We start from the raw sequence: 13,208 nt of genomic DNA, 5'->3' as shown, positions 1-13,208 counted from the left end.
CCCAAGTGTACGATGATACTGTGGGAGAATTATGACCAGAGCAGCTACAAGACCCACCCGGTGAAGAAGAAGAAGCTGGGAGTGGCAAATTAGCTCTAACTGAGTACGATACTAGGGGGCTGACACAGTTGACACCTCCCTAGGCGTGATATGCTTTTTGTGTAGCTACTACAGAGGGATTTAAAATTCTATAATGTAGCATTCAACGAATTTGAGGTCTTGGTAATTTTCTGTTGGATCCAGCCCTGATTGGCTGCATTCTACCTATGTAGTAGTCTGCACATGGGACGCTGGGTCGTGGCGCTGAGGAAGCCAGCCGTAAGGTGCCAAGGCAAACCACGAGGCGTTTTTCACGATAAGCACCATAACAACGATCCCCCACACCGCGTCCCCCCAAGACTTCCACCTGCATTCACTATCTCACGCAGTGTCTTCATACCACACGGTCCCAGAGTCCCAGCATGCCGCGAGCAGGCAAAACAGACATAACCCAATATGACTGGGGTGCAATCCTCACAGACTGGGTTCTCCAACTGTCGGTGTGCCCTTGTTTTCAATCCATTTCCAACTATACACTCCTATCAGACGTCGCTAACCCGTGCCCAGTTTCAAACTGTTATACGTCTCCTCAGCCATGGCAATCATATGGCTCTTCCTCTCCCTCACACCGGTACTCTGGGCGCCGAACAACTGGTTCGCCTGGTTCATCGGACTGGTTATGTCTACGGGAACCGGCGTGGGGTACATCCCAAACGACTTCGTCGACGACATAGGCAAGCTCGACCGCCCCGGCCGCTGCATGTCGTGGGCCGACAAGCGCGACGCCACGGCCGGCCCCGCCGACGGCGTCTCCGGGTGGTATGGGCCCGGCGCCTATCTCTCGTGGCTCGTCACCGCGTACGCCGCCGCATTCCCATCCATCTGGCACTCCAAGTGCGCGCAGAGCGAGGAAGCACGAAGACAAGACGGGAGCGACAACGACGAGAGCGACAACGAGGGTGAGCCATTTCACTTGCCCAAGTGGGGGAGTAAAGACCCGGCGGATGTTTTGGACGGCGAGATGATAGCCGCGGTAGCCTACCCGCTAGTCGCGGTGTGCGATGTCGTGGCCCGGCTGATACGCTGCCGCATCGATCCGGGCATGAGCGCGGCCGTATTCGTCCTCGTTTCGGCCCTGACTGTCTTTGGTCCGACGTCGCGGCTGTCGTGGCAGCGGGACGGGCAGGATAATGAGGAGCATCCGGAGTTCTTGCCCAGGACGAATCGGAGCTGGATGTGGAAGTCTGCGGGGACCTTTATCCACGGGGTGGTTATGTCGCTCTCTGGAGAGCCGTATGCCTACCCGCTGCTGGTACTTTCCGTTTATGTCATGTTATTTCTGCTAATGTCGTACTCGGTAATATCTATGGAGCGGCTGAGTGAGACGTATCCTTACCGGGTGAAGGTGTACCCTTCGAGGGCTGCGAGAGTCACTGCCTTCACTATTCTGCAGATTAGTTTTTATGGAGCTGCTTATGGCACGATTGGATCAATGTTGCCGGTAACCGGGTCATCTCTATGGGAGCTGGATCAGATCGGGGCGTTGTGCACGACCGTGTTAACGTTGTTGTACTTGAGGAGAGAAGACGCCAAATATTTGGTATTAGATATTGGGCGTCAACTTGCAGGCTTCAGGCGACTTGGTGGGTCTGATCCTGAGGGTGGTAATATGGAGCTTCAGGAGATGGTTGCAGAAGAGGTAGTTGCAGAAGGACTCGCAGAGTTTATGGCGTAGGAGTACAGGATGCTTACCTTATGTAGGGCCATCTTTTACATGCATGGATGCCGCTCTCGCCCGCTCCAGACAGATTGATGGTCACTTGCATCATTTGGCTAAGTCAACGCACCAGATCCCCTGTTGTCAAGACTGAGGGTCCAGGGCTGTTGCCGCGGGCATCCCACTCTACCAGCAACCCAATCCCAGGCCTTGTCAAACTAGCACCGTCCAAGTTGTTGCTGCCACAGGCTCATTTTACTGTCCGATAACATGTTTCTCCCTTTTGATTACCTACCCACGAGTGGTGCATAGGTATCCACCTGCCGCCAACTCGAGGTTTCGGTCGTTCGCTTTGCCAGACCAACAAAGACGAAAACCTGGATTTGACGGCCTATTCAGATTATGGCACACCCTACCCACCGTAGCCACATTGCGAAGGATCATGTGCCCCGTTTTGTGCTTCCGCATTCTGAGTGCAACATGCGCAGGCCGCCGCGGCAACGACTACTCCGATGCACACACGCAGATGCAGATATTTGCAGCTTTGCAATTACTGTACTTGCTGCGCCCGGGAACTTTCACTTCAACGGCCGGGAGCGCCGCGGATATCGATCGTATTCAATGGCGGAGAACCATCCCGGTTCGAGCGATCGCCAGGAGACGGTCCGCTCGGCACGTGCAGCCGCATACCTTGGCCATCCAAGCGGACTTTGCTCAGCAGTGGATTGCTTTGTCGACGGGCTCGATGCGAAATTGGGTTGTGTTTCGTAGAAACCACCGGCCTGCCTGACTAAGGCACCTTAACAATGTCAGGCTCGCAAAGGGTGAGGCAAGGTACGGTAGGGGCTCTAGGTGGGCGAAGCGATCGACGACCTTGGCGACCACGGCCAGTGCATCCAACAGCGGCATACGAGGCAGTAGTAATACGGATCGCGTAGACGACATCCGAACACCGCAGCGCACAAGATTGGCTGCCCTTGGAGGAGACATGGCAGCCGCCTGAGGGATTGGCGTCATGCCAGAACCACGGAGCTCGGCCTAATATCGAAAACAGAAGCATCGGCACTTCTTTCCGGTACTACGGAAGACAACGTAGCGATCCACGATGGGGCGGTTACTTTATATTAATCTAGATGCTTGCCGAAACACGTTTCCGCCAGTCGCTGGCCAGGAAACCCATCATGCGTGCATAAAAGGCGCAATTATCCCCCAGCACTCGCACATTAGCCGATAAATTGAAAGATTGGATCCGGGGTGCAGAACCTGGGGAACGTTGGGCCAGGTGCCGGCTTGCGTCGATGGCGCAGCGGTGCTGCTATAATATTTGAGGTCTCGCACCACGGCACTTGACATCCCAGGAGCCAGGGACCGTCTGCTAGCCCCAAGTCTCGACATTGCAGTGCTCTTTGCGCGCCCAACAAAGAAGACATCCTTCGTCCCCTGTCGTTGCTACCCTATCGGCACCATGATGCTCAACTCGGCCTTTGCCGCAGTCACCCTGCTCGCCGCCGAAGCAGCCGCACACGGCGCCGTCACTAGCTACGTTATCGCTGGCAAGAACTACCCCGGGTAAGTCCATCTACGTGTGATCCCATGGCATCGTACCTTAGTCAAGGCGATCAGAGGCTTACGAGGAACCTACAGATACCAAGGCTTCTCTCCCTCCAACACCCCCAACGTCATCCAGTGGCAATGGCCCGACTACAACCCCGTCACGTCCTGTACCGACCAGAAGCTGCGCTGCAACGGCGGCCGGTCGGCAACCCTGAGCGCTGAGGCGAAGCCGGGCGATGAAGTTACAGCCATCTGGCAGCAGTGGACACACAGCCAGGGCCCCATCATCGTCTGGATGTACAAATGCCCCGGCGAGTTCAGCTCATGCGACGGGTCAGGCGCCGGCTGGTTCAAGATTGACGAGGCCGGCTTCAGCGGCGACGGCACCACGGTCTTCCTCGACACGGAGCGGCCCTCGGGTTGGGCGATTGCCAAGCTCGTCGGTGGCAACAAGGGATACACTAGCAGGATTCCTCGTACGTCTTCTCTGCTCACCCAGACGATTGTTGTGCAGGATTAACCTAGCATGCAGAGGGTCTCGCCCCGGGCAACTACCTGATCCGCCACGAGTTGATCGCCCTGCACCAGGCCAACGCACCCCAATTCTACCCTGAGTGCGCCCAGGTCAAGATTACCGGATCCGGCTCCGCCCAGCCCGGCGCTTCGTACAAGACGGCTATTCCGGGCTACTGCTCGAACTCCGACTCCAACATCCGGGTGAGTGTGATTGCGTACCGAGTACCGAGAATGCGTTAGAGTCTAATCAAACGACTGAATCAGGTGCCGATCAACGACCACTCGATCCCCCAGAAGTACGTCGTCCCCGGCCCTCCTGTGTGGAAGGGCGCCGGCTCGTTGAAGGCTAGGGACTTTTCCGCTTAGAGAAGTGCTTGGAGCGCGGAGTATGGCGAGGGTGGGCGTGACTTTTGATGGCATATGTACATATTTGTACTAGAGGCAGGACACGGTGTGCGCCGACATGGTGTAATTCAGCCGCAGCCTATGTGTGAGTACGTTGAGCAAATGCGCGAGCATTGACAATCTGCAAGACCTACGATGTCAGTGAACACAATCATTTTCTCACTCTACAAGCAATCATAGTTACCAAGTACTTACTACCTCAGGTATGAAGCTAGCAACAAGCAGCACATGTCTCATGTCAAACGTCAAACCCTGAATGCAACGTAACACCCATCGCCAAGAACGCCTCCGCAACAACAGCAACGACGGTTGCAACCGTCAGTATACGCCGATATCTTAGACCAATCTAGACGGGAGCGATTCCTACATGAGGGGCGGCGCTTGGCTCTACAGGCTCAACGTGGAAGAGGGGAGCCGGCTCATGTGGAATTCACGGCTGACGGCAAGTGGGATGCCGTCACGCCGGGGACCCAGATCTATTCAAAGACCTCGTTCCTTATCAGATGTGCGCCTCCGCAATCACGGCGAATGGCACGAGCATCGTCATCGGCGGAGCCGCAACGGGTTCACGCAAAGGGCCTCAGCGGACTGAAGAACATGACCGACTTGCTGTCCTTCAATACCCCAGACAAAATCATCCGGAACAACGCCGACTGCAACGCCTGCAGCGCGTTCCTGATGACACTGCTCGGGACCTCGGTCCGCTTCATTCGACTTTGCTCCCTCGTGCGGAGGTTCAGGCCTAATCTTGTTGACAGGCGGACTCCGACCCACCCGGACGGCGTCTTCGACGGCATGAACTGCCAGGACCCAGCATGTCCCTTAATCAGCGATGCTGTAATGACGCATACGTGCTAACCTTCTCTGGGCTCATGTGGACGAGGCTGGGCGACGGCGGCGGTGGCGGCAACCGAACCCTGACGACTTGCGTGGTAGTCGGGAACGGACGGGTGCTGAGCGTCCGCGGAGTGGATAGCTACTACATTGTCCGGGGGGTGAACCATGACCTCGCGGATCAGGGCTCTGTTCGACGCGACGGCGAGGGAGCGAAAGGACTGCGACGACGCCGCGGCACCTGTCTATTCCAAGAGCTTCAGGATCAAGTACTAGTACCAGAGCGAGTCGTCCGGGAAAGACAGTCTTATGATGCCAGGCACTGTTGAGTTCAAGTAACTTATGGTTACATAAAAACGGAACGAGAATAACAACTGCCGTGATAGGGGTGGCATAATTTATACAATCACTCCGTAGCATTTTGTGTATGTGGACTTCTTTGTCGGGAATTACCCGGTACCGCCCTGGAGGGAAGCATCATGTCGTAGGTGATGTGCGATCAAGACGCCAGGACAGGACAGGACTCTACTAGATATTATACTCTGCCTACTAGCAGGGATGTAGAGCATTGGTGTCGGGGTATCTCCGCAAAGAACAAAAGGCTTTGAATGAATAACTTATATATACATGTAACACTCATAATCGTATATCCGTCCGTACCGTCATAAATCATACATCCTTACTATCTTGACAAGTCATACACCCCTCAAATCATATCATGCACCCGCCTCTCCCCAAGCCTGGTATGCCCCCAACCCAACCCCTCGTTGCCCCTGCTCATGACCTTACCACCCCAAACCTCGTTCTCCGACATGGAAATCGGCACCGCAGCCAAGGACACCGACCCGTCCCGCGACCGTTGCAAAATCGGCGACGAGATGTAATTCCGCTTGGAGGAGGATTCATGCGTGCCCCGCTTGGCGCTGTTGTTCATGAACAGCACGCGGAACATTGGAATTGCCTGGGCGATGATGGTGACGCAGGGTTCGAGGAAGTTGAAGATGGAAATGAAGATCATGAAGTCTGTCCTGCTTTGTTAGGCCTCTGGCTGGAAAAAGGGGGTCCCTAGATATTTAGGTGGGGCATAGTGTTCCCGTACCAAAATTGTAATCACCCTGGACAAGCCCATAAAAAGTTCGGAGGATCACGATGACGCCCGTCAAGGCACCGAGGCTCATGGCAACGCTGAGGCCAATCTTCTCGCGAGTTTCCAACCGGGTCTTGCGGAGGATGAGCCAGGGGAAGAGAGCGAGCAAGATGTCGATCACGCCGCCGTAGACTTGTTTGCCACAACACATGTGTTAGTTGCACATTCTTTCCTCAGCAACCGCAGGAGCGGACAAAGACGGTAACAGGAAAAGGGAGCCTCACCGATCGTCGCACTACCCAGGGACTGTAGGACACTAAGTTCCCAGCACAGCTTATTCACCGGCCGAAACCTCGCCCTCGGATCGACGCAAGCCGGGATGAATGTCGATGTTATACCCGGTATGAGGACGAGGTTTGCCGTCACAATGGTCATCCAGAGGAAACACAGCTGGATCTTGTTTTGAGCAATCCGCGTCAAGGTGATAGCGAAGGCGACCTTGGTCCAGCTCGTCGCTAGCGTTGTGAGCAGTATTGATGTGTTTTGGAGTTGGAAGAAGAATCGCTTTTCGGCGCCGGACGAGCGGTCGGTGGTAGGCCCAACGGTGATGAGGCGGGTAATGAGCGCGCCCGCGACTAGGAGGAGCATCTGAATGTTCATCGTATCAGCTCAAAGAAATGGTTTTCGTTGGGAAAGTTGGAAAGAGCACATGAGTGTTCCGTACCCATGAGATGGTGAGCACCAAGTCATCCCACCACAACTTCGCAGAGTGATGCCGACACCACAGGCGGCCAAACAGGAAGGCCGCCGATGTGCTGATCAAGACCCATATCGCGACATTGGTGTTGACCGACCGGTCACCCACGATGTCGCTATTCATGGTTCGCTTACACTGCGGTCAAAATGTCTGGCTCCAAGGGAAAGCCAAGGCCAAGAAAAGGCTTCGACATGGACGATCGGCATAAGCGACCACATGGCGGGATAATTCTGCTTGAAATATAATGCGAGGAATCCGGAAGCAAAAGCGGGGGCGGAAGGATGTGTGGGGGGAGTTGGAGGGGTTTGCGAACTGGTGCTGAAGGTGAGTGTCGCAGACTGACCGTGCGGAGGGGGAAAGGGTGTGTGACGGTTTGGGGTGGTTGACCGGAGAACTTGCGAACTCGGCATCGTGATGGTGGCGGAGCGGCCCGATTCGCACTGAGCGCCGAGTTTTGTAACGGCTTGGAGAAGCTGGGGTGGAGACTCTGGAGTGTGACTGTGTGACACGGAATCTGAGCGTCGTTCCTCACATGCAGTGCGCCGAGTTGGCCGTATAACTAACGTTTGACCCTCTAGAAGATGGTGCCAAGTGAGAGTTTCAGCTCCTGAACCCCGCAGCGACCCCTGCTATGAGAGAGCGAACCTTGTGAAACTTCGTACAGGGCTCGATGGGGGTCGGAGGCTTATTGGAAACACTGCGACGTGATAGAAGTCCGTGCACTTGGTATCCTACCACACCCAACCCCGATTGCTCAGGGCTGTCTCCTCGCAACGTCTCCGATTTGGCCCACGGCTGCCCCTGATTGGCGGGTTTGGGTGAGCCGAGGTGCAGTGGCCCCTATCACCATTGTCGCGGACTGGCCTAAGAGCGAAAGAACGGTATTGTATTGTACAGGCGTCTAGTCCGCGCTCAAAAAACAGGTTGGTTTGGGCCGTGCTAAGCCTAGCCTGATGAACGTGATCCGGCTACGGACTTGGCTATCAAGAAGCGGGTTCGTCATCGATCATGATGATGACTTGGACAGACGGCGAGGCCAGGCAACCACAACAACAGCTTCCTACAACCCAATCGGGTCAAAACAATATGTGCAGATAGCTCTCCCCTGGTTAGAAGGAGACTTCTTCTTCCTCCTCTTCTTTTTTTTTTTTTTTTTTTTTTTTTTTTTTTTCATTTTTCGCATGCAACGGAATCTCTTCACTTGAGTTTGCAACTACTTTATGGCGCAAAATCTCCGCTGTTCCACGACTGTAATTGCTAATTCAGCAAGCTCGACCCAACTTTCACCCGATGTTTTGCCAGACGAGATCACATTCGCGTTCCCGGATCGTGGCTGCCTCTGTAACGACTATAAACGGCGCCGGCGATAGAGGCCGGAAGACGTCGCCCATTCTACTTCGTTTATACCAATCGGGTCCTCTAGAACGCCTCCCATATATTCGCGATGAAGATACACTTTCGGGACTAGGATTCTGTCCCCTAGAGGGATACGAACTAACTACGTCTGACCTTCGAGGCATGGTACTAGGCTAGCTCCCTTATACCGTTATAGCCTCCCTCCTCCCCTTTCCTAAACACTAGAATCCCATTTCTCTTTACTTTTTCGTTACTCTGTCTATTTATAATGTACACCGTACCTTACTATAACAGTATAACAATAGTTATTAATAACTATATCGAAAGACAGAGGGGAGAACTAACATCTAGTATTGATAATAGATATAGATTATTTAGTTTCTTGAGGAAGGATCGCTATACAATCCAAATACTCTACCTACTTCACCAATTATAGGCAATTTCCAATACGCATTAGCATGCCTAGAGGCAAGCTACACTTTCTTCCTCAAAATTATAATTCTTATATCACTAGCTTCCCTACTACTTGCTTGCGTTCTACGTGTTTTAGGGTATTAAGTAAAGTAGTTATACTGAAACGCTACAGAAACACACATCTACACCCACATACCCATCAAAACAAGGGGGAGGCCGAAGATAGTCAAATGCCAGACAGACAAGATAGACAAGACAGGCCAGGTAATACCGCCGTAATTCAGGCCCTACAGCTTAAACAAGGTCAAAACAACATATGCAGATAGGGTTCCTTCTGGTCAGAGGGAGATCGCTTTGCACGCAAAGAAAGCTCGGCAATTGAGCCTGCAACTGCTATAGAAAAGAGTGCTGAATTTATTGTCCTGTCTAAGGAGTAATGGCCAGGATGACCCTGCTAATGGCGTAAAAGAAAAATGGGCCCACGGCAAGTTCCGGTCGCCGAGGCGCTATCCCAGAAAGTGTGGCCCTCTGATGAAAGGGACCCTGTCCTCTGGGGACAGTTTATCAAAAACTCACTAGGTAGTATGCAAGTGGCGTAGAGGTAGTATGTAAGAGGGTAAGTAAAGGCTTCAGATGCCCTAGAAACGCTTTAATTCGACGAAAACCTTAGAAAACGCGTTCTCGGGCCGTTTTGCTCAGGACCTACAGACTCAACTATCCTGCTAGACTGGCGGTTTGGTCTGGCAAAGAGGGGGGGTGAACCCCGAAAATTGGGGCTGTCTTGGTGCTGGCAACGCACAGAAACGCATCCGACGCTAAGTCGCCTCTGAACGCCACGTGGCGCCGCGGAGCGATTAACTGATGCCAGCCGCAAAGTTCAGCTGAGGGGAACATTGCAGGGTCCGAGCTGGCTTGGGCCCCCTCAGTTCGTCTGGCTCCAGACACTCAGCTTCGATCGGAGAGGTATTTCTTCCATCTGTTTCAGCCGACGCGCGCCTTCTTTGAGCTTTGTTACCAAGCGACTTCACGGTTTCATCGGGCGCAATCTCTGTGCCGGCAACATGGTGTTCTTCCACTTCGGGGACGACTCGTCCTCATGGGCGGTTGGCAACGACCTCTATGCGTTCCAGTGCGTCGAGTCATGGTAACGTCCCATTCGACATCGGGGCAGGAGTACTCACGCAAGACATAGGTGCAACCTTGGCGGCAGTGTCAAGGCCATTTGGGGCGAGCTTGGCGCACTGTTCAGCGACAAGTCCATGGCCGGCACTCGCATCCAGTGGCTGTCGACCTCTCCGGACGGCAGCTACTGCTTGCAGGAACGAAATGGAACGAGTACGTGTGTCTAGGGGCCCAGGCAGGCTGTGCCCTGATTTCTGGACGTGACTTACGGCGTACGCTGACTCGTCCAGTTCGCACAAACCGCACCGACCTCATCGAAGCCATTCGCTCTGTTACCCAGGGCGCGTCGCCCAGGTGGAACGCATACAGCGTCGATCATGTTAGTTTCTCGCCCTACGGCGCCTGGTTTATGAGGCTACAGCCCAACTACGGGTCGGGAGTCGTGCAGCTCAGCTCCAAAGGCCGCTTTCCAGACACTTTCATCGTACTGGCCTCCCGGTATCTCGATTTCAGCAACCACGGTCTGCAGCCATCCAGTATCCAGTATGCCTTTTTTGGCGCGCAGGATGGCGTGCTGATCAAGCTGGAAAATGGAACCACGCAATGGGACCGTGTTGGGCCCAAAGTTGCCGACTGCTTGCGAAACCTTGGTGCTAGTAGTGGTGGTGGTGGATACTACCGCTCCTTCCTAACGTCATTCTCCGTCGGGAAGAATACCGCCTTGTGCCCATATAACCCCGACAACTTCTTTGTACACGCGGTGCCGCTCATGAGAGGCACGGCCCACGATTTCTACCGGTACTCGGTTGGATGTGACGGTGTGACAGCCGACTTCTTGGATGCTATCATCAAAGGAGGCCGTCCTCATCCGCGCACAATACCGGAGCCGGTTCCAAGGGATCTAGTTCCTGACAGAACAGCCGAAGTGAAAGTACACGTGGAGGAAAAGGAAGGAGACGATGTGTGGTGGGCGAAAGAGGGCAAGCGAGGACCTGACAACGACGAGATTCCCCAAGCCTCCCGAGACATCTTTGAAAGGCTGTTTTACACCCTAGTCAAGGAAACTGGCAATTGGTATGCTACTGGCGAACAGGCTGCCGCCGTGATGAGGAAGGCTGGGCTCAACGATCAGCTCCTCAGCGAGATCTGGGAGCGCGCTGACGTGGACAAGAACGGCAAACTCGACAGGGACGAGTTCATCCATGCCATGTGGCTCGTTACTCAGGAGCTTTCCAGTCTGCAGGACGATGGAGTGGTACCGCGGGAGACGCTCACTGACCCGGGTCACGCTAACAACGCCTTGGCCGCGGCGTCAAACTTCACCCCTCTCAGGAGGACCGACTCGATGCCAGCAAGCGAGCCGTACCACCAGCCATACCACCAGCCGCCCGAGAGTAAGAATCAGACCGCAAAGCAAGATACATCCGATCTCGACCGTGTCGACAAGCAGTTCGGCGACATGAAGCTTCGGGAGTCGTTGATGGCCTCGATCATCTCCGAGAAGCCCAACATCAAGTGGGACGATGTCGCGGGCCTGGGCCCAGCGAAAGAGGAGCTCCAAGAGGCCATTATTTTCCCGTTGCGCTTTCCCCAGATGTTTCAGGGGAAGCGCAGGGCCCGCCGTGCCATCCTCCTTTACGGGCCTCCGGGCACGGGGAAGAGTTACCTCGCCAAGGCCGTCGCAACCGAAGTCGAGCATACGCTGTTCAGCATCAGCAGCAGCGATGTCATGTCGAAGTGGTTTGGAGATAGCGAAGGGTAAGCTGGAGATGAGATCCTGTCCTTGAGGCCTTGCCTATTCCTAGTTACTAGTAGTACTAGTAGTATTGAACCGATGGGGGGGCTAACTGCGAAACTCGACAATAAGGCTCGTCCGGCAGCTGTTTGAGCTGGCTCGCGAAAAGAAGCCGGCTATAATCTTCATCGACGAGATCGACGCACTGTGCAGCAGCCGCGACGGCGGACCCGGCGGCGGGAACGAACACACGGCCCGCATGAAGACAGAGTTCCTGGTGCAGATGGACGGCGTCGGCAAGGACAACTCGGGCGTGTTGGTCCTTGCGGCCACTAACCTCCCGTGGTCGCTCGACCCGGCCGTGCGGCGGCGCTTTCAGAAGCGAATCCACATCCCGCTCCCAGATGCCGAGGCGAGAAAGCAGCTCTTCAGGATCCACTTGGGCGACCTCGGCAGGGACTGCACCGACAAGGACATCGACGAGCTCGCCCGGCGCACCGAGGGCTTCTCGGGCAGCGATATCGCGAATGCCATCCAGGATGGGCTCATGGTGCCTGTCAAGAAGGTCCAGATGGCGACGCATTTCAGAAAGGTTCCGTGTCGTGTGTCCCTTCCCGATAGCCCAGTCCCTTACTAACGCCCGCGAGATAGATCCGGCACGCCGGCTCCGAGTACTACACCCCCTGTGAGGGTGGCGACCCCGGCGCCATCCCCATGACATGGAAGAAGGTCCCCCCTAACAAGCTCAAGGAGCCGTCACTGACGGCCGAGGATCTGTTTGTTGTCATGAAACATGTCAAGCCGTCCGTCGCCGGGGACGAGATCGGCAAGTATCATGAGTGGACGGAGCAGTTTGGCCTGGAAGGCGCATGAGGCACTGCTCAAGTCCAAGAGGGACGTAGGCAGGCCTAAAGCCACCTCTAGCGTACTCCGAGAATCAAACCGTCAGATATTACAAGGCCCCACGGGCCACAACAAACGGCAGCTTCTGATCTTCGTTGTTGTTCAAAGGGTGCGGTTTCTTGTCCTCATAGCTACCAGTTCTGGCCCCTTCTGAGTAGACAAGGAACTTGTATGGGCAAAAGATAAAACTCTACAAGTCTTGTTCTGTTTGAGTTTTTCTTTTTTTTTTTTTTTTTTTTTCTCCACGGTAACTCTTAGCTTGGGGCAGCAGAATGGAGTCCCCTGCCTTCGCTACGCTGTTGTCAGCACGCTAAGTACTCCACTGTACACCATGTACACCACTTAGCAGGCTAAAGCGGCGGCAGTAGAGGCGCATTCACAACAAGGAAATTCTCAATGATCAAGTTCATCTTTTATATTCGGCTACAATTACCTAAACTTTTTTGGGTTACAGGAGGTAAAATCTCAATAATATTTGGGCAACCCGCAGGCACCAGTGGTTGAATAGTTCCCTGTTCTAGTTAACTAAAGAAATTGCCCTGTTTTTCGTAACGCCACCGTTCTGTGGAGGTAAGTCTGAACAGACGTTGTCAAATCTCAGTACCGAGAACCCGCCTAGGGATGTCCCCCTTTTCATACTAGCGGGGCCACGACGATCCTTGTACATTACATTCACAGCACCTATCAGCTAACCGGTCACCGCCAGTGATGTGTCTCTCTGGTCTCTAAGAAAGGCACCTCAACACGCCCCTAGTAATTCGCTCTGTCC

General features: G+C 54.4%; 5 protein-coding genes across 5 annotated transcripts; 4 read left to right on the top strand and 1 right to left on the bottom strand.

Moving 5' to 3' along the window:
* Positions 1 to 461: 461 nt before the first annotated feature.
* Positions 462 to 1,774, top strand: MFIFM68171_08689 (uncharacterized protein; the record flags this gene model as incomplete). Its single annotated transcript, XM_071064109.1, has 2 exons — positions 462 to 535; positions 607 to 1,774. The coding sequence occupies 2 exons, from the start codon at positions 462 to 464 to the stop codon at positions 1,772 to 1,774; spliced, it is 1,242 nt and encodes a 413-aa protein (XP_070920210.1).
* Positions 1,775 to 3,221: 1,447 nt separating this feature from the next.
* Positions 3,222 to 4,192, top strand: MFIFM68171_08688 (Auxiliary Activity family 9 catalytic domain-containing protein; the record flags this gene model as incomplete). Its single annotated transcript, XM_071064108.1, has 4 exons — positions 3,222 to 3,325; positions 3,401 to 3,786; positions 3,843 to 4,027; positions 4,091 to 4,192. 4 exons carry the CDS (start codon positions 3,222 to 3,224, stop codon positions 4,190 to 4,192), a joined length of 777 nt encoding a protein of 258 aa, XP_070920209.1.
* Positions 4,193 to 4,759: 567 nt separating this feature from the next.
* Positions 4,760 to 5,089, top strand: MFIFM68171_08687 (uncharacterized protein; the record flags this gene model as incomplete). The annotated part of the gene is made up of 1 exon (XM_071064107.1): positions 4,760 to 5,089. One exon carries the CDS (start codon positions 4,760 to 4,762, stop codon positions 5,087 to 5,089), a length of 330 nt encoding a protein of 109 aa, XP_070920208.1.
* Positions 5,090 to 5,771: 682 nt separating this feature from the next.
* On the bottom strand, positions 5,772 to 7,032 carry MFIFM68171_08686 (Rhodopsin domain-containing protein; the record flags this gene model as incomplete). The annotated part of the gene is made up of 4 exons (XM_071064106.1): positions 5,772 to 6,088; positions 6,165 to 6,344; positions 6,437 to 6,800; positions 6,877 to 7,032. The coding sequence occupies 4 exons, from the start codon at positions 7,030 to 7,032 to the stop codon at positions 5,772 to 5,774; spliced, it is 1,017 nt and encodes a 338-aa protein (XP_070920207.1).
* A 2,708-nt stretch (positions 7,033 to 9,740) lies between these two features.
* MFIFM68171_08685 (EF-hand domain-containing protein) lies at positions 9,741 to 12,409 on the top strand (the record flags this gene model as incomplete). The annotated part of the gene is made up of 5 exons (XM_071064105.1): positions 9,741 to 9,808; positions 9,872 to 10,014; positions 10,092 to 11,559; positions 11,669 to 12,128; positions 12,188 to 12,409. The coding sequence occupies 5 exons, from the start codon at positions 9,741 to 9,743 to the stop codon at positions 12,407 to 12,409; spliced, it is 2,361 nt and encodes a 786-aa protein (XP_070920206.1).
* Between the last annotated feature and the right edge of the window lie 799 nt (positions 12,410 to 13,208).

This window comes from Madurella fahalii (assembly GCF_045866475.1).
Source record: "Madurella fahalii IFM 68171 DNA, scaffold_5, whole genome shotgun sequence".
Classification (NCBI taxonomy): Eukaryota; Fungi; Ascomycota; class Sordariomycetes; order Sordariales; genus Madurella; species Madurella fahalii.
This window is presented reverse-complemented; position numbering and strand designations above follow the sequence as displayed.